We start from the raw sequence: 20,429 nt of genomic DNA on the forward strand, positions 1-20,429 counted from the left end.
AAAGCCCCAAAATCTGTTGTTGTGCCAAAAACCAACAACATTGAAAATAGCTGATTTTGGTAAGAGAAATGACAGTTGATGTCCCATACGATGGAAATGGGTATCAAATGACGTAAGCCATAGTCCTTTTTCTTTGTAACACTTTTTTTTTTTATTTCAACTATAAACAAATGCACAACTAGCGCCTTATTTATATGTGTTAGGAATCAAATTTCACAAAATACAAAGGAATTGAAAACTCAATTGAGAAATTGGTTAGCATGCATCCGATTTCCCAACATAAAAAAACAAAAGAGTGCTGCATGAAGAGAAAAAAAGGGTTACATCTTAAATAGCATCGTCAACATTTAATTTCAGTACAATAATGTCCATTTGTTTAGATCGTTTTGCTGCATTATAAAGCACCCGAGATTCTCGTGGGAGATACAAGATACTCAACAGCTGTCGACATATGATCAAGACCTTTTAGTGCTAGTCAGAAGTTTCTGCTAGCAGAATATTATAATGGATAATCTCACACGAAGTGTGGGGGACTGCAAGTAGCCGGATTTGGTGAACCATGATAATTCTCCTGTGTCATTCTTCTTCCCATTCTCCTTTTATTTAAGTTACACAATATACACACAACCTCACACTTATATTAATATTTATTAATCTCCATAATATTGTGGTCCTAATTAATCACAACCAAATTAATTCAGAGGTCTCTGGTCCTAATTGAATCTTTACTTTATTAATTATACAAACTGCTTCCAGAACATTCTGGTCCAAGATAAAACAATTGAATAATATTTTACTAAAGTTTAAAATTAGCTTATAATATTGTTTTTATCATTCTGCCTTTATATTTCTCCAGAACATTCTGGTCCTTGTTAAAATAACTTTATATTTCAGCTTAACATCATTTTTATCATTTTGCTTATATAATCATTCTCCAGAATATTCTGGTCCTATATAAATTAACTATTGTTTACTCTAATCTTGTTGGACTAATATTAACCAAGAACTTTCTTGAGTATATAAACTTAATTTAAGTTTCAAGAATAATTTTAAAAGGGTCACAATTCAACCCCCCTTTCTTGCGACATTTATTGCTACTTCAATTATGACAAAGGAGAAACAAAGTTTGTCCTATGCAAACCTATGTTTAAGCCATTCTGAGTCATTATGGTTTCGACCAAATTGACTATGTTGTTATGTGCCCCTATGTTTTGTTGTTGGACATTCCTAACAACTTCATCTGCATCATGATTTCTATTTACCAAAACGACCTCTGGTTGTGCCTGAATTACTAGTTCAACCAGTTGAGGTTGGGGCACATGTTGTTGTCTTTGAATCACAGGTTCAACAACTTGCAAAGGTTGAGGATTTTGGATTTGAGGAATCTGTTGATGAGCAGGTTGTGGAGGGGCGAAGAAATATGATATTCTCCCCATTTGAGTGGCTAATGCTTGGTAACTTTGGTTTGTGCTTTGAATCAAAGGATTAAACATTGTACCAGTTTGTTGTGTCAACAAATTAACCATTTCTTGGTTGCTCTCATCCCTTTTTTGCCTAAATAACATCATGGATTCTGTAGTTAAGGCTGGTGGAGCACTTCTGTCAAAAACACTAGAACTTGAAGGACTATGTGTATTAAATGTCGTGACTGGATTCGCATGGTTTGTGCACGCAGGCACATTATTATGCAAATTTGCCATAATCGAAGTTGCAATACCACAAGGTTGTTCCCTAGACAAACTCTGCATAGTTATAAACCTATCATCAAGTCCAGGTCTAACTTAAGAATGAGGAGAAGTAGGAACACTAGTAGACACGGGTACACCGACAATAAATGGCGGCACAAAGGTCCCCATTTTTGGTTGTGTCATTGTAGCGGTTGCCGTCGGAGCGGTTGTGGGAGCGGTTACTCCCATTTTCGTCGAAACCGGCATAACCATGGTTGCCCTCACGACCGTTGATACACTACCATCCACTGTATGGGCAAATGCCTAAGTATATTATGCTTGTGAAAAGGACTGTGATGATTGTGATGATGCAGAAGCACCACTATTGGTGGGTTTAGTCATTATTTTCAAAAATTTACCACTTTTTAAATGCATGCACAAATAAGAGTTTTTTTTATTCCATAAAAAGTTTACAAAAAATAGTTGTTAATTTTCAGAAAACGGTTTTCACAGGAAAAGTTAGAAAAATGTTTGAAAAAACGAAAGTTATTTTCAAAATTTGAACAAACAGGGTCCCACCGGGTGTGCCAATTTGTTTATCGGTGTTTTTGGTAAACAAGAAGGGCTGGTTTTGGTTATACAAGCAGGATCAAACCATAAATCCTAGGACATGTTGTGCAAAGTTTTTCCAGAAAAAGGGTGAGCGTTCATCAAATTCATAGGTTGCTTTATGAACAAGACGAATCTGTGTGGTGTCTTTTGACGGAAAAAAGTATAAAACGAGAAGAAACGCAGTAAATGCAAGTAAAAGACTAAAAGTTTAAAATGCAGAAACTTGAAGAAAAGGTAAATTGCATTGCGTTTAAAGTAAATGTGGTTCGACAAATCATATTACGTACATTCTGTATAACTCTTTTCTCTCGCGCCGGTACTTCAAGTGTTTTAGAATTTCTATAACTGATTTGCGACCTATTTTCCTTATGGAAAACTACTATTTATACATAGTAAAATAACTGGAAAAAGCCTAACTCCACGATCACCACTTCTTCCATTAAGGAAACTGCTTGTCTCCCACGTCTTTGTTGAGGAAACCGTTCCTCTTTGGATTCAAAATCTTCCCGCCTCGTTTGTAATTGCTTGTCTTCGACGAACTTGTGTTCTTGGCTTACGTCCTGTTGAACTCTAGAGCTCTTGACCTCCTTTACACGCTAAGTCCAAATTTCTTCAAAATCCTCATGTTGAAGAGAAAAGACTTTAATTCATGCAAAGACGAAAGTCAACAAATGTTAACCGCATTAAATGAGCATGTTGAAATTATAGGCTAACAGTTAACGAGTGTTTTTTTAATCCCTTAAAATCTTATAAAATTCATAAAGTCATTTCAAATCTATAAAATCTTATGACACAAATCTTTTGAAATCCAAATTACAAATATATATTTTTTTAGCAAACCAAATTACAAATCTTGATAGTCTTTAAAATCTTAAATAGTCTTTTAAAATTTACTAGACTTTTTCATGTAAAAATTGTCTTTTAAAATTCTAATCTAATACGTCATCTAAATTGAATTTAAGAACATACACAATGGTGACACTCATTTTTTGGAACTTAAATGAATTTCACTTGTACATATCACTCATTTATAATTTTTTAATAGTAGTACCTAATAAGTACTCAATCCCTCTAACTCAGATCTCACACATATTTCTTAAATGAGGCTCATTAATCAATTATCAATAACTTTATACTATTACATCTCAATTTTTTAATATTAAAAAAATATAGGTCCTACTTAAGATTAAGATTAGAGGTCTTAAATAAGACTTCATATCTTATAAGACCCCAACAATTTTTCTCCCCAATCGGGTATCTATAGGTATCCAATCTTAAATATTTAAGACCGTGGATGTTCTAAGATGCGTTGTGACAATTTCACAGAAAATTCAAACGTCATTTTGTTTTCCCCTTCCAGCCCATTCCTGTATGTTACCGTTACACCACTAACGTCTCTTTCCATTTCTATAACATCTTATTCAATTTTTTCATTTCAAATCTTCAACACAAAAACCTCACAAATCAAAATCAAATTCTTCAATTCTTCCATTTCTATTACATTGATCGATCAAAAATCTTTCTCAAACAACAACAATGGCACTTAGACCTATTGACAATGCTCTTCCAACAATAACCCAAGAAAGACCCAAAAAACAACCTAAAATCGCTGTCTCAACCCCAAAACCACAGCAGCAACAGCAACAACCTCGTACTTCTTCCAATGATGAAAATCAAATCCCATTGGAACCCACCATTGATTATATTTCATCTGACAACCTGAAACCCATGTCAGATCCTGAAGCTCAGATTCAAGTAAGCATAAAAATTCAATCTTTTTTTTTTTTGTTTCAAATGAATTTTTTTACTTGTGATTTGGTATTGAGTTTTTGAAATCTTGAAAATTGCAGAGTTTGATTGAAGATTTGGATTCAAAAAACTGGGTCAAGGTTTGTGAGTCCTTGAACGATGTTAGGCGATTTGCGTTGTTCAATTCGTCTCTTCTATTACCCATTTTGTAAGGATTGATTTTTGTGTGTATATTTTGTTAAAGTTTTGAAATTTTTGTTATGGATTGAATTGGGTTTGGATGAATTTTGTTTCTGATGTGAAGTTTGTATGATTAGGGATAAAATTGTGTTGGTGGTGGTGAAGGCAATGAAGAACCCTCGTAGTGCTTTATGCAAAACCTCTATTATGGCTGCTTCTGATATTTTCAATGCTTTTGGTGATAAATTGTTTGATCCTTCCATTTCTGAGGCATTTGATGGCTTGGTATGTTGAATCAATTTTGCTCTTGTGTGTTCTGTTTAGTGTTTTAAAAATTGAACCGAACTAGACCTGGTTGAACCTTAAACCGGACAGCTCGATCACGATTTTGTCCTGATTTGAGCTGTTTAAGGCGGGTGAACGACTATGAGGTCTCTTTATTTTGCTCGTGCGTTTATTTTAAAAATTGAACCAAATTAGACTTGGTTAAACCTTGAGCCGGACAGCTTGATCACGATTTTGTCCTGATTCGAGCTGTTTAAGGCGGGTGAATGACTATGAGGTCTCGTTATTTTGCTAGTGCGTTTGTTTTAAAAATTGAACCGAATTAGACCTGGTTGAACCTTTAATCGGACAGCTCAATCACGATTTCGTCCTGATTCGAGCTGTTTAAGGCGGGTGAACGACTAGGAGGTCTCATTATTTCGATGTCTGGTTAGGTTTTCAAAATATTAATTCTATTGGTGATTAAAATGTTGAATTGTGTTGTTCTGGTTGAATTTCAACAGCTGTTGCAGCTGCTGCTGAAATCTTCTCAGGATAAAAAGTTTGTGTGTGAAGAAGCTGATAGGGCACTTGGATCAATGGTGGGTTCCATGACACCTCTTCCATTGCTTCAGAAACTAAGGTTATCTGTGAGTCACAAAAACCTTAGGATCAGGGCTAAAGCTGCTGTTTCTCTATCCAAATGTGTCTCCAAAATGGTAAAGTTTGCCACTCCATTTGAATTATGATATGATACATGGTCTAGGTAGAAAGTTTTATACCGTCAACATATCACAACCAATTAATGGTGTATATGAATTAAATCAATTTGTTTTATTGGTGTTTTTGGGTTTATGTATGTTTCTAAAGAGTATTATTATGGCAGCAGGGAATTGAGGAAATGGAGGAGTTTGGGATGGAAAAGTTGATTGAAGTTGCAGCTGATTTAGTGAATGATAGACTCCCAGAGGCAAGAGATGCAGCAAGAAGTATTGCAACTTCAGTGTATGAGGCAATCATTAAGGATGTGGAAGAGGAACAGAAGATGGAAGTGTGGCAGAGTTTCTGCCACTCTAAACTAACACCAATTAATGCTCTTTCAATTTTGAAGATGGTTAAACTTTAGAATTGGTTGTGTACGTTTGCTCATACTTGAGGCATATTTAGAAGTTTAGCTTTATTTGTGGCAGTGCTCATGGTTCTACATGAGCAGCCATCAGCAAATTATTAGATTTCATTTTGTTTGATGTAGCTACATTGCTTTATATAGTTATTTTATAATTATAAATAACAACGGTTCTTCATTTTTAAAGAAAATTTAGATTAGGAGGTGGAAGGTTAGAGAAAGCCGCCGGTCTCATTAAGAATTTACAATGAAATTTACGTGTAACTTATCGTAACTTATCAATTACAAAATTAAAGATTAGAACTCAAGTCAGAGTTGGTGTAATGAATCAAATCTAACCATTTGTGTCTACCATAAATTGGTCTAATGAATCAAATGTTACCAGAAAAAGGAGGAAAATAAATTGAGTCACTAAAACAATTTCTAGGCTACATATGTTAAAGAAGTGGAAGAAATGGAACAAAAGATGGAGGTGTGGAACATATGTTAGCCATTCTAAGCTAATACCAATTACTGCCCTTCCAATTATATGGTTGAAATCTTAGAATTGGAGGATATTTCTTTTGTGTAGGTTTTGCTCGTACTTGGGGGAATATTTAGAAGTTTACCTTTATCTGTGGCAATGCTCATTAACAACTAAATTTCATTTTGTTTGATGTAGCTCATTAACAACTCTTACTGTTGTGAGTAAAAGGTTTAACCATTTGTGTCAACCACAATTTGCTTAATGGTTCCCTATTTTGTTTTTAAGTTGTATGATCATTACAAAAAAAAAAAAATATTATTTTAAAAGCATGATATCCAATCCAATGACTTAAGGCTACATATCTTAGACTCTCAGTAGGCAAAATACAATCTCTATCATAAAATTGTTATGAAAAATATATTTACCAACCTCAGCATAAAAAAATAAAATTGTCCTTAAAATTTGTAATAAAGAAATTGATTAACAGGATGCAAAATGTTCAATTAGGCCACTTAACCTTTGCGTAAAAAAAAAAAAAAAAAAACTATGCCTCTTAACCATAGTGATCAACTTGAAATTGTTGGTTATGGATCATACATTTTTTTTATTACTTTCTTTTTTCAACGTTAATTTCATTCGATAAAAAAATGAGTGTTTGAAAGAAAATATTAGTAACATGCACTTTTATTAAATATATTAAAATTTATAATTTTATTATATTTGTTCTTAAATATAGGACCAAATTGAGATATTACTTTGTCCTTTTAAATTGTATATTTTCTTCCCTAAATAGATGAAATGACAAATAACGATTGAAATTCTCCCACATAAGTGAAGGGGTCGGATTTCGAACGGAATCACAGCAATTTTGACATTTTATCAATTAAACCACAACTTATGAATCTTCAAATTGTACTTTTATCTTCAAATATTTGAACCTGTCCCAAGATCTTGACAAAGTCATTGTTTCAACATCATTCCTAACAAAAACAAATCTTTACGATATGTTCACTCCTTTTTTTTTTGGTACAGTTTCACTCCATTTTTAATAGACTCTCTCCATTTATTTGGTTGAATAGAAAGTGTAAATACATACTTGACTACACAAAAAAAAAAGTGAAAATAAAAAAAAATTTATTTATAAGTAAATTCCTTCAAAACAAAAAACTTTAGTGTACATTTTTCTTTCGATTCATTTTGTTTTGACAAATATCTTTATTTTATTTTTAAATCCAAACTAGCCCACAATACAAATATTTTTATTCTAATTTTATCTTTACTCAATCAACCAATTTTTTTACATAATTCCATTAATTTTTCTACCCTGAATTATTTTTATCAGTAATAACAATAAGTGATAAATTGAAATAAAACAGAAAAATAACTAAAAGTAACCAAAAAAAAAAAAAAAAAAAGTGTGGGTTCGTTTATCCGAATGATGTTGTGTTTATATTTCCCTCGTAGGTTGTTAGGTTGAGCAGCCGGCAATGAGTGGAGTGTAGATGCCGTTTATCACCTCAAATTCTTCTCTTCAATGGAAACCACTTTCGCTCTCTTCATGCAAACCTCTTCTTACAGGGTCACTCACTATCTATCTATCTATCTTGTTTCCATTCAAACCACGCTCTTTCTTCCATTCTATCCATAATTCTCTTCAAATTTCACCTACTTTCTATGTTTTCGATTATTTTACACTGTTTCTGATAATGGGTCACTTTTGTTTTAGTTACAAAATTGCTCTGTCAACTTAACCTTGTTGCAGATTATGTGTTCGATAAATTGCCAAACAGATTTTTTTTTTTTTTTTTTGGTTATGGTTTTATCATTGCAAAACTGAATCCTCTGGGAATGTTAGCTTGATAGTTGTTGTTTTAATGTATTCAGATGCTCTCAAGAAATGCTTGTTTAACGCCCATGAGAACGAATTCCATTGGTTTGTATCATTCTCGAGGAATCTCATCAGCAAAAGTACTATCACTCTCAAAATTTTCAAACTATTGTACTCATTCAAAGGATGATGTCAGTTCTTCAAAGCGAAGATCGCGGGGGCCTGTTATGGCCGGGAAGAAGGCTGCAGAAGGTAGTGTAGTGTGTCTGCTATTTCACAAATATTTTCAGTTTTTTAAACACATCATGACTTGTTAGGTTAATTAAAGAGAATAAACATGCATTTCCAAGGTTAGTTACATAACCTGCCTTTACTTTAGGAATCAAGCAAGATGAGAGTAAATACAAGCACACAGTTGATCTTCCCAAGACAGCATTTGGTATGAGAGCAAATTCTTCGGTAAGGGAGCCTGAAATTCAGAAAATATGGGAGGATAATCAAGTATTTAAAAGAGTTGCAGACAAAAATAGTGGAGTAAGTTCTTGACTTCCCCTTAGATTTCCCATCGTAGTTATTTGGACTTGCTAATATGCTTCAACACCTTGATCAGGGAAACTTCATTCTTCATGACGGTCCTCCATATGCAAATGGTGATCTTCACATTGGCCATGCCTTAAATAAAATTTTGAAGGATATTATAAATCGTTATAAGGTATCTTTTTCTTCCTTTGAACCTATGCTTTCAGTTTGTTGCTGTCGCACTTGATACAAACCATATTTTTGTTTTATACTCTGATGATTTTTTTTTTATGTTAATGCACTTCCGTATAAGAACTAATATTTTGCTGTTTTTTTTATGGGCAGCTCCTTCAAAACTATAAAGTTCATTTTGTGCCTGGATGGGATTGTCATGGCCTACCAATTGAATTAAAAGGCAAGATTTTTTTTTTCTTTCTTACTAGCATTATGATGATGGCTGGCTTTACTTTGTGGTTGTGTTCGATAAAAGTATTGCACTAAATTTTACTTTACATGTTTGCAACATGTCATTTCCAGGCATGTAGATAGTTCTTGGTGTAATATTTATTAATAAATACACCTTCCGGTCTCGAATATAAATAAAAATAACTAAAATCATGCTTATTAAGAATGTTAGTTAACCTCATTAAATTTCTTAATATCATAAAAAAATAAATTTGATTTTCTAAACTTGGTTCTGTGTTCACACTGTTGAATAAATACACGATATAATGACGGAAATTGAAAATTCTCAACTTTCTTTATGTTTTGACCCCTTTTATTTTGTTTGCTTAAACTAAAAGTTCACAACTTTATGTGCATATTGCATTTCAGCTTGTATCCATTATTACATTCTTTGAGCAGTATGGTTGTTTGAATCATTTCAGTTTTGCAGTCACTGGATAAGGAGGCTAGAAACAATCTTACACCATTGAAGTTGAGAGCAAAGGCTGCTAAATTTGCCAAAGACACTGTTAAAACTCAGATGTCATCTTTTAAGGTCCCTTCTTTGTTTGCATTTTTGCTCTGTGAATTATATACATTATTGCATTAGTTTCTGGACTATTGTAGATCTCTTACAGTTTACAATTCCATTTCGATTGCTGGGATTTTGTTTCAACCTTATACATGTTTTCTTTTTTTTTTTGGATAAATGTATCTTAAACATGTTAATGAATGTCTGCAGCGCTTTGGAGTATGGGCTGACTGGAATAATCCCTATCTTACTCTAGATCCGGAATATGAAGCTGCCCAGGTAGCTGGTACAGCCTTTCTCGTTTACTTTTATGGATTTATTAACGGGACACAGAATTCAGCACTCTGGATGTCCTATTCATGATGTATTATAGATATTAGAGTTTAGGACTTTCACAATTTGGATTATTTTTCTTTGAGAACTCTTATAGAAAGGACCTCAAAATTCTGTCAAGACCTAGTTAGATTGTGCAAACTGCTTTAGTAATGAAAAATTTCATTTGCACATGACTTCAATTCATACCAGTTATTATATAGTCCTAAGTTGCATCGTATAATATTTTAGATTGAAGTATTTGGCCAGATGGCCTTGAAAGGCTATATCTACCGAGGCAGAAAACCTGTTCACTGGAGTCCCTCGTCACGGACAGCTCTTGCTGAAGCCGAGTTAGAGGTAAATTGATTTTATCACGGTGAACCTTTTTTCTAATGTCTATTGTTATTGTACCATATGCAACCTGGTATTGTATAGTGTGTGTGGAAGCTGCACAATTCTCACCTTCTTGGCCAATTAGCATGCACACTAGTTTTTGTGTGATTCTTAGCATGTGAATGCTTGCAGTTTTCTCTCATGTTACACTAAATGGAAAAATATTTTATAATATCTATTGTATCTAGCATAATTTATGATAATTTAAATAGTCTCTCAAAGCTTGGTTTCTGATCAGAAGTGATTATAAGAACAGCGTCCGGTGAGCAGGTGAGTTGTTGAAACGGCAGGGGGGTGTCTGCAAAAGACACCCCGACGCTTAAGTCAGAATGTGAGCAAAGAATATAGAGTTTAAGGGTGAATGAATCATACCTTGGAGGACGTGAAATGTCCTCTTTTATAGGTGAAGGATGAAATCCTTCTAATGATGGCCGAAAGCCGTTGGTCGACAGTTACAGACGGCAGTGTTTGTAACCATTGAGCGTTGTAGATTGAAGTTGGGGGGAGACGTTATGATCTTCATTGATTCTGATGTCCCTAGCTGTTGCGGGCACACCTCCCTTGCAGCATGAGGGTGTGAATAGTGTTTCTTGGGCCTGGTTTTGGACTCTGGTCTGGCGAGCAAAGCCCTTTGGGCAGTCCAGAACAGTTTCTATAATTCATTACTTAGGATAAAGAGCCAAGTATTATTATAAATAAGGGCCAATGCCTTGTTGTTTGTAATATAGATTATTATCATTCAAAGTATTTTTTTCCTCTCTCAATACCCTAATAGATTAACTCTTGAACTTAAATATTTCTGAAACCTGATTTGATGGATGTTTGAGTATTTACTTACTACCTAATTGGTTTCTATGTAGTATCCTGAAGGGCATGTTTCAAAAAGCATATATGCCATTTTCAGAGTTGCAAGTGCTCCTCTAATGCCGAGTGACCTACTACAAGAATTCCCAAATTTGTGTTTGGCCATTTGGACTACTACGCCATGGACTATTCCTGCCAATGCAGGTAGGTTTTTTATTCGTTGCATTTTCCATGTTGGCTTGGGTTGAAGATATTATTCTTGTTGCGTATGCTAGTCATAATGATCTCAATTTTTTTCCTCTACTTGTTCTTCTATGAATTTCTGTGATAAACAGATATGTTTTGAGTTCTGTATTTATGGTTCTCTATTTATTCAATTAAAAAGGAACACTAGATTTGGAGGTTCAGCTTTCTACTTAATCTGCTATAGTTAGCACTGATTGTTTTGTACCAGTAGTTTTGTTTGTATCTGTTAGGGACCAAGAGGCCCCCAATGCATGTTCCTCTCAAATCTATCCACATAATCTTTGACGGAGTGTTCTTGCTTCAGGCTAGCCAAACCTTTCCAACATATCGCTGCCATAACTCTCCCCAAAACTTCGAATCAAAGCATTGGAAAATATTTCCCAGGTTTAGTCTTGGTTCTTTTGGCGCCAAACTATAAACCAAAGCCCCGCCATACCTTCAGTGGTAATATACACCAACTTCAACTTTTCTAAAGTGCGAATGTCTTGTACTTCAAAGCACTTTTCCACCCTAGCAATCCACCCAATTTGGTCTTCCCCTTCAAAACCCGGTAATTCCACTTTCTTGGACCAGATTTTGTTCCCCTTAGACACCTTTGAAGACTCACCTTCCTTGCACTTGATCTTCCCCTTTGGACTAGAAGAATTTTCGTGTGTGTTTTCTTCTTTGCTTCCACTCATCACCTGACTACCTGATACCTTGCCACTTCGTCTAGTTGGCAATCAGTTGTTTGATGTCTTCGGTTGTGGCCACATTGTTGCCGTGGTTAGCGAGTTGTGCCATACACTCCATTACCATCTTGAGAAATATGGCTGTAGTCGTAAAACCCTCCATATGCATCTCCGTCCTTCAATTAGACTAGCTATCCCTCGAGGATCTGTCAAATCGAACCAACTGATAGATTCTTTTTTATCAATGTGGATAAAGAGTAGTGGTGCAAGAACAGAAAAGGGAAAACAAATGAATTCGGAGTTTATTAGCTCTACCAAGGGAGTTTCCCTTTGCAACTGTTCCAAGTTACAGCAGGTCACAAAACAATTCACACACTGTGACCGTGCTCTCCTTTTCCTCTCTAATTTGTATTCAAACCCTCTTACAAACTTCCATTCCCCTGCTTCCTATGCCTCTTTCGATAATACACGTTGAATAATGGGCCTTGGGCATCTTGGCCCTAACAGTATCCTTACATATCTGGTACGTAAATTTATACATTATTCTTTGCAGTTAAAAGTTCGCTGAAGTATACTTTAGGCAAGATGGTAATCCTTTTCTACTAGAATTATTGTCACCTTTAGCCCTGAGTACACATGTAAAATAAAGTTGAAAAAAAAAAAAAAGAGACCGACGCTGTTTACATGCACCTTTTTTTCTACAAAAATATCTTATCTACATGTTGGATAACAGTGTCATTGCTGGCACACATTGTATCAATCAATAGTCAATTTCTTTAGTTATTTAAATGTTTTAATTTAGATACGTTGCTCTTTCTCCTCACCTCTTCTTTCTACTGTATTGTGCTCAGCTGTTGCAGTAAATCCCAAGCTTGAATACGATGTTGTTGAAGTAGAATCACTAAATGAACATGTCTCTTCATCTGGTGACACTAAAAAGAAAAGGCTTGGAATTGTTTTGAAGGATGAGAAAAAGCTATTTCTCATTGTAGCTTCAGAACTTGTGCCAACGTTAGAGGCAAAATGGGGTGTGAAGCTTGTTTTCAAGAGAAGGCTGTTGGGCTCTGATTTGGAAAACTACAGGTTAATATGGAAGTACCAAAATGAACAATTTTTTTCTTCTTTTTTAATCTTGCCAATGCTATTTGTTTCTGTAACTATGTGTTTAAAATTCTCGTTTTTTACCTATGGTAAATGAGAAATGTTCGCACTAAGGATATGTTTAATTATTATGATCTCAGATACATCCATCCAGTAGATAATAGGGAATGTCCGGTCGTAGTTGGGGGAGATTATATTACAACAGAAACAGGAACAGGACTGGTTCATACAGCTCCTGGACATGGTCAAGAAGATTATGTGACTGGTCAGAAGTACGGGCTACCCATACTATCTCCAGTAGATGATAATGGAATATTCACTGAAGAAGCTGGGCAGTTTAGTGGACTTGATGTTCTTGGTGAAGGTAACACTGCTGTTGTGAAATATTTGGATGAGAATTTGTCACTCATCATGGAAGAATCATACCGTAAGCTATTTCTGCCTCTCTTCATGCAATTCTCTAAATGTTCAACCTATAATTAATTATACATCAATTCATCATCATGGTCTCTTCTCTTTTTTCTGATTTAGAACACAAGTATCCGTATGATTGGCGGACGAAAAAACCAACAATATTTAGAGCAACAGAGCAATGGTTTGCATCGGTTGAGGGATTCCGTGAAGCTGCTATGGATGCTATTGGCCGTGTAAAATGGGTTCCACCTCAGGTATTGCATTTAAAGTTTTGTTGCTACATAATTCTGTTTATTTGTAAATTTTTGTTCTGTCAGAGACGTGCGACTCATCATTTTTCGGTGCTGCCTTTTGCTGATATATGTGAATTGCTTAGGGAGAAAACAGAATCTCAGCAATGACCTCCGGCCGCTCTGATTGGTGTATATCACGACAAAGGACATGGGGTGTACCCATTCCAGTTTTTTATCATACGCAGTCTAGAGAACCTCTTATGAATGAAGAGACAATTGAGCATATCAATGGTTAGTGAAAAAATAGCAACTTCATGTTCTTTTAATTCTCTAAGACTCAATTTATGATTATGAACTACGGAATTTCATTTTGAGTTTGGTAGAATTACTTTTTTTTTTAAAGTTAATAAATATAAAACAAATATTATTGTCCATATTTGATTACATGTAATTATTGCGAAGTTTCTTAATAGCTTACGCTCTTTCAAATCATGTTGGTCCTACGAAATCAATGCATCTTATCGTTGATACTTTGCTTTTCTTTCTGTGACTGTCAGCTATTATAGCCCAAAAGGGTAGTGATGCATGGTGGTACATGACAGTAGAGCAACTCCTCCCAGCTAATTATCGTGATAAAGCTGCTGAATATGAAAAGGGAACTGATACAATGGATGTGTGGTTTGATTCAGGTATAATAATATTCTGGTGCCAAATACTTTTTGATTTCCATTCATACATATGGTTGCAAAGGTTCCTCGGCCAATATTACACACATTTATTACAACTGGAATCTTTTTCTGGTACATGACCATAATTGTGTGATGCATTGGTAATATCCCTTTCTATCATTACTCTTTGAACCTCGTTGGCCTGACAGCCGACCCTAGGACCTTAGCCATACCCCGAACCTCCAGATGCCTGAGCTAATCCTGCTGGCATATAGTTGTCTGTAATTTTATTTCATTGCTTGCTTTCGTTGAATTTCGTGTCTCGCGGCTGGTTATTTTTACTCCAGGTTCCTCCTGGGCTGCAGTCTTGAGAAAAAGAGACTCCCTTGGCTTTCCGGCAGACCTGTATCTTGAAGGAACAGATCAGCATCGAGGGTGGTTTCAGAGTTCATTGCTAACTAGTATAGCTACAACAGGTAATGGATTTTTTTGACTTCCACGATCATGATTATCTTTCCTACAATCAAAACCAATGTCCTTTGTCCCTCAAATTAACAAGGAAAATAATATTTTATAACATAGACTTGTCTCATTCTCAATGCTAAAACCTTAACAAGAAAAGACAAAAGGAATAGGGTGTAATGTTGGCTTTATATGCTTAATTTGCATAAGTAAATCACCCCTGGGTTCACCATTAATTTTCAGATGAAAATAAAATATGCTTGAAAGACCCGCGAAAGTTATTTAGTGCATATACTGCTGCTATCTTGGCATCTTGCCTTGATAAATTAGACAACCAATCAACCTTATTATTTTTACGATGTTTGACCAACTCTGGTTAAAGGGTGTTAGTTGGAGCAGTATAGTTACCTGTGACTAGTCACCTCTTGGCTAACTAGCTAACAAAATTTAGAGTATTCAGCGTATACCATTGTAGAAGTTCATTTTCAAAAGTGCTCATTTGGTAATAAATTGACGTTTACACAACTTTTGAATTTGGGGTAAAATTCAATTTCTCCTTCAAACAATGATTAAAATTTAAAATATTTGTTTAGTGTGGTGTATTTCTTAGCATCTTTTTTAACTTAATAAATATTTTTAAAAATATCAATCAAGAAAAATATTAGAAACATAAAGGTTTAGGAATAATTAGACAGCTTGAATTTAATAGTGAGAAAGATATTTGTGAAATCGCAAATATGATTTTTTTTTTCATTTAGTTATTTTTTTTTTAGTCTAAATTTTATGAGACTAAAAAAAGCACATGATTTTTGTATTCTTTAGACTCTAAAAAAATGCAAAAACCGTGTGTTTTTTTTAGTCCCAATAGGGACTAAAACATTCTTTTTTGGTCTGTAGACAAAGAGGCAAACACCATTGAAACTTGCACAACTGTGAGGTCCTAGGTTCGAACTTGGGTGCAGGTGTCCAACCTAGCAATATCAGCATAGCTAGTTGAGCTAGGCCTTATGGACACTAAAACATTATTTTGGTTAAATGTATGACTAAACATACAACAACCTAGGTCTTTTTCCAACCAGATGTTGTCTACACTACATGAATTAAGCAATGTTATTATGTTGTATCATATACCATATTTATAGGCAAACCATTTAATTCTATATCTCTCTTGATGGTTTGACTTATAGATTTCTTGTGTCTCCTGTTTCCTCTAACTGTTTTACTGGTGCCTTTATGATTCTTTTTTACATATGTCCAAACAACCTTTTTACAATTGGAGCTATATCCCAAATTTCCTCTCTAATGAATTCATGCCTAATCTTAATTGTCTCTAATGACTTTCTACACTACAGGGCTGTTTGGGTGAAAATGTTTTCAAATATTTATATTTATGCCAGTCAGACACTAATTCTGTCATTTTTGTCCAATACAGGAAAGGCTCCATATTCTTCTGTTTTAACTCATGGATTTGTATTGGATGAGAAAGGCTTAAAGATGAGCAAGTCTGTGGGTAATGTTGTGGATCCACGTAGTGTGATTGAAGGAGGAAAAAATCAGAAGGCAAGTTACATAAATTTATTTTATAAAAATTCTGGAACCATATCAAACCCTATAATTTCACTTTACCAAAATTGCATTGTTCTCAGGAAGCACCTGCATATGGAGCTGATGTCCTGCGGCTTTGGGTTTCTAGTGTAGATTATACCGGGGATGTGATGATTGGCCCTCAAATTCTTCGTCAAATATTCGAAATTTACCGGAAGTTACGGGGAACTTTAAGATACCTCTTGGCAAATCTTCACGACTGGAAAGTAAGTTCGAGTCCTTTATTTTGCCTGGAATTACTGCCTACTTTGAAATTTTGCCAGATGTATCTATACCTGTCAGCACATATCTTTTTCCACTTTTTCATACTTCTAAGTATGTAATTGTTTTGTTGACGTGACAGGAAGATTATACGGTTCAATACGACGAACTTCCAAGGATTGATAGGCATGCATTATTTCAGCTTGAGAATATTGTAAAAAATATTCAAGGGAATTATGAAAGTTACCAGTTTTTCAAAATATTTCAGGTAAGTTGGTTTAGATCCTAGAGAAACATTCTATATATACACAATATATTTGTATGCTAGTGCTTAACCCGTTCAAATGTGGATTTGTTTGATTGTATTTTGTTATAATTGAAAATATTCTTTGGGATGAAAGGGGGTTATCTGTGGCATAGGATTCGTCCCTCAATTTTATATCTTCACATAGAAATTTGAATTCTGTTTTCTTAGCATGACTTAGCTGATTTTTTCTCATCTTATTGTTTGATTTACCAAAAATTACAGTGTGTTTTTTTTCACATTTTCAGATTTTACAAAGGTTTGTCATAGTTGACCTTTCAAGTTTCTATTTTGATGTTGCCAAAGATCGATTATATGTTGGGTACGTTTCCCCTATACCCTATATTTTGCATTTTCAAATACAATTGTGGACATATATTTAGGTTTTGATATGCACAACTAAGCATTTGTATGGGAGCACAAGATGTGAATATTGCCTGTTTTACATTTTATTCTGTGTTTATTAAAAAATACATCTCTTTATGCTATTTTTTTGTAGTGGATCGACTAGTTATACAAGGAGAAGTTGTCAAACAGTTCTTGCAGCTCATCTCCTTTCTATTGTAAGAGTAATAGCACCAATATTGCCCCACTTAGCTGAGGATGTGTGGCAGAATCTTCCATTTCAATATACAACCGAATATGGTTCCTCTGCTGAATTTGTATTCGAATCTAGATGGCCAACCTTGAATGAAAGATGGCTTACTCTTCCTGCTGAAGAAATTGAACTGTGGGAAAAGATTCTCGAGGTACACTAATTTTTCCAACCAGGAGTGTTAAGCAACCTACTTTCTTGGTTTCTTAGAAGATAATTTGTTCAAGTAAATATAACTTAGCACCAATTTTTCGTTGAACATTATAAAATAAGTGAATAACTACTTCTTCACTTAAAAGTGATCAAACTATTAAATGCAATAATCTCTTTCAAAGCTAGTATCTTTGTTTTACATTATCTTTCAAAAATCATCTGTCCTAAAAGCTTCAACTATTTGGTAGATTCGTAGAGACTCATCTATAATTTTACATCTAATACACATTTGAAGTGTGTCTGGACTTTGAAATGTGGATAACATGCATACCTATGTTTTATTATTTTGTATGTAATCAACTTTATTATGATAAACGGGGAAGCAAGGTATGGAATTTTCTGATCACTTGATGATTCAAGCTCTAATTTTATATCAAGAAGCAACTCTTCTAAAAGCTTAGGTAGCTATGCCATTAGATGAAATCTCAAAAAGGTTTTATTTTTTCGGGTATGTTCACAGATTATACTTAAATTGTATTAGAGATTTGCTTTTTCTAAATGTAGAAATGGTTCATTATTTAGCCAGTCATAGCTTTTATTTGGAATTTTAAGAATTTCATATTTACAAGTAATGAGAATGATTAAGGATTTGAAGATGGTGGGCTATAAATGAAGGAAAAATTGCATCATTTTAAATGTGAAATAAATTAAATTATTTGGTTCTTCTGTAGTCTAATAATTTTTTTCTTTTAATCAATTATTTCAAGTGTTTTTCATTGTTCCTCGCTTTTATTGATGCTTTTCTATTGACTGGCTTGCAGTTACTAATAAAAATTAATTTTTTCTTTCTCAAATTATCTAAAACTGCAAGTAATAACATATTAGTTATTGTTTCTATGTATCTGTTACTAACCGAGTACACCTTTTTCCAGCTGAGAACAGAGGTGAATAGAGTGTTGGAGGTGGCTCGAACTGAAAAATTAGTTGGTGCCAGTTTAGATGCAAAGGTTCACATTTATACATCTGATTCCATCATGGCATCCAAGCTATCTGAACTATGTACAAACGAAATTGATGCTGATACATTGAATAAGTTATTCATAACATCTCAGGTATGTCTAAAACTACAATACTTTTCAGTGACTAAAAGCAAATGAAAACTGAAGATACAATATTTAGGGGCTGCTGTGTGGGTGTGTATAACTAGGTTAGATTCCAGAACTAGTTATTATTTTTAAACAAATTTTCCTAAACAAAAACAATTAATTTTCATCATTGAGGCTTTTAGATCTAGGCCCAAAAAACTAGACTTGGATTATCTTTAGTATCAAAGATGTTTCAAATTCTTATTCAGATTTTTTTTATTTAGACATTAGGATACAACACTCATATACTATGAACTAACTCTTGGATAATGCGGCGCCCAAGAGTTAACATTTGATCATATTAATATAAGCTTTATCATGTCATTAATTAAACTGTGTTAACATGTTTCATTGGCAATACTCAGGCTGAGATTCTTCCTTCACTGGAAGATGAACATGTTGCAAATATACCATATAGTGGTGAATGCCTAATTCAGGGTAACAGTAAAGTGTGGATTGGTATATCTCGTGCTAGTGGTTCCAAATGTGAAAGATGTTGGCATTATTCACACCAAGTTGGTTCATTTTCAGACCACCCTACTCTTTGCAGCCGCTGCTATGATGTTGTTGCTGTTCAGATGCCCTCTGGCTCTGAAGTAGCTGCTGTCAGCTAATATTTGAGTACAAGAAACTTTGATTTGAGTTCCAACTTCACTTCGTTTAAAATAAAAATATTTATTTTTTAAATCGAATTGTAATAAATTGTAAATGTAAAAATTATATCATTTACAATTGGTACATGGCCTTGCATAGCAAAAAAATAAATACAAAATTCCAAAGTATAATATTTATATTGTTAGTGTATAGTAATTAAATTCTATAATTGATTTTAAATTTAAGGTATCATATAATTTTATTTTGATTTAAATTTGTAATGAAAGTAATATAATTTTAATTAAATATTTACACAATGAATTGTCATTAATAGCTAGATAGAGCTTCTTTTTCCTTTATTTTGTTTGACAGATGGAGCTTCTTTTTCCTAAAAACTGATGAGTTATAAATAAAAAATAATACGCCGTTCATAAAGAGTTAGTTCACCATTATCACATTTCAAAGTATCTCGCTGAGAATGATTGTGTAATAAGGTAAATATTGTGGTCTAAAAGACCGGATAAATTTTACAAGAATTTTATTTACAAGTTTACAAAAAAAAAAAAAAACGCAAGAGATGAGATATATTTGTTCTGTTTATTTGTCAAATGAGATGAGATTCCATTAAATAAAGATGGTACAATTGACATATCCGTTAAATACACATATCAAGTACAAGCGGAGCCGAAAGAGATTAGCTCACATTTTATGCCCTCAAAACAAATAGCTAAAAGACTTTTTTTGCCTCTTTAGACGCGTGAATACTTCTGAATATGTGCCCTTTATCTTCTCATGATTTTAAGTTTGTATTTTATAGTGGGACCAGTTAACTTTAATTGATTTTAATAGGTGATCCACCATATACCATATCACATTATTTGTCTGAGTTAGTCTATTCCTCACCATATGCATCAAAATATTCTTTCTTTCCTCCCGTCTCTCTAAACCCGTGCACAATCTCTCACCCTCGGTGCCAAAAAAACACGAACTTAGATTCTATGTGATCGCTGACTATGCGCATTTATGCAGTCAGGAGATTCTTAACCATCCGATCAAGCAAATTTTAATTTTCTCTAAACTAAAATTACCGAGCTTCCATTGCAGCACATGAGTTGGAGAAAAGATTCATATGTAATGT

General features: G+C 34.1%; 2 protein-coding genes across 3 annotated transcripts; both read left to right on the forward strand.

The window, feature by feature from the left end:
• Positions 1-662: 662 nt before the first annotated feature.
• On the forward strand, positions 663-5,789 carry LOC146945435 (ARM repeat superfamily protein). 2 transcript variants are annotated; one of them, XM_085743763.1, is made up of 5 exons: positions 663-4,034; positions 4,130-4,236; positions 4,346-4,493; positions 4,997-5,191; positions 5,359-5,789. In XM_085743763.1, the coding sequence occupies exons 1-5, from the start codon at positions 3,816-3,818 to the stop codon at positions 5,596-5,598; spliced, it is 909 nt and encodes a 302-aa protein (XP_085599889.1). In that variant the 5' UTR covers positions 663-3,815; the 3' UTR covers positions 5,599-5,789. The 2 variants fall into 2 exon arrangements, with proteins under 2 accessions (XP_085599889.1, XP_085599890.1); XM_085743764.1 differs by having other exon boundaries at positions 1,342-4,034; positions 5,362-5,789.
• Positions 5,790-7,545: 1,756 nt separating this feature from the next.
• On the forward strand, positions 7,546-19,488 carry OVA2 (tRNA synthetase class I (I, L, M and V) family protein). The gene is made up of 22 exons (XM_085743765.1): positions 7,546-7,643; positions 7,949-8,144; positions 8,272-8,426; positions 8,503-8,604; positions 8,757-8,826; positions 9,299-9,411; positions 9,598-9,666; positions 9,952-10,059; positions 10,956-11,103; positions 12,668-12,899; positions 13,058-13,344; positions 13,449-13,585; positions 13,708-13,855; positions 14,122-14,253; positions 14,580-14,708; positions 16,127-16,258; positions 16,345-16,505; positions 16,643-16,768; positions 17,053-17,126; positions 17,304-17,553; positions 18,485-18,664; positions 19,063-19,488. The coding sequence occupies exons 1-22, from the start codon at positions 7,599-7,601 to the stop codon at positions 19,309-19,311; spliced, it is 3,243 nt and encodes a 1,080-aa protein (XP_085599891.1). The 5' UTR covers positions 7,546-7,598; the 3' UTR covers positions 19,312-19,488.
• The last annotated feature ends 941 nt before the right edge of the window (positions 19,489-20,429 follow it).

Source organism: Medicago sativa, chromosome 2 (genome assembly GCF_051527215.1).
Source record: "Medicago sativa cultivar Bolivia chromosome 2, Bolivia_mono, whole genome shotgun sequence".
In the NCBI taxonomy this organism is placed as follows: domain Eukaryota; kingdom Viridiplantae; phylum Streptophyta; class Magnoliopsida; order Fabales; family Fabaceae; genus Medicago; species Medicago sativa.

Excerpts from the sequence above, each read along its gene's own strand:
- LOC146945435 (XM_085743763.1), top strand. The coding sequence starts at position 3,816 with ATGGCACTTAGACCTATTGACAATGCTCTTCCAACAATAACCCAAGAA. Across the intron at positions 4,237-4,345 it reads TCTCTTCTATTACCCATTTT|GGATAAAATTGTGTTGGTGG; the intron begins GTAAGGATTGAT and ends TTGTATGATTAG. Across the intron at positions 5,192-5,358 it reads CCAAATGTGTCTCCAAAATG|CAGGGAATTGAGGAAATGGA; the intron begins GTAAAGTTTGCC and ends TTATTATGGCAG.
- OVA2 (XM_085743765.1), top strand. The coding sequence starts at position 7,599 with ATGGAAACCACTTTCGCTCTCTTCATGCAAACCTCTTCTTACAGG. Across the intron at positions 8,827-9,298 it reads CCTACCAATTGAATTAAAAG|TTTTGCAGTCACTGGATAAG; the intron begins GCAAGATTTTTT and ends GAATCATTTCAG. Across the intron at positions 18,665-19,062 it reads AGTTATTCATAACATCTCAG|GCTGAGATTCTTCCTTCACT; the intron begins GTATGTCTAAAA and ends GGCAATACTCAG.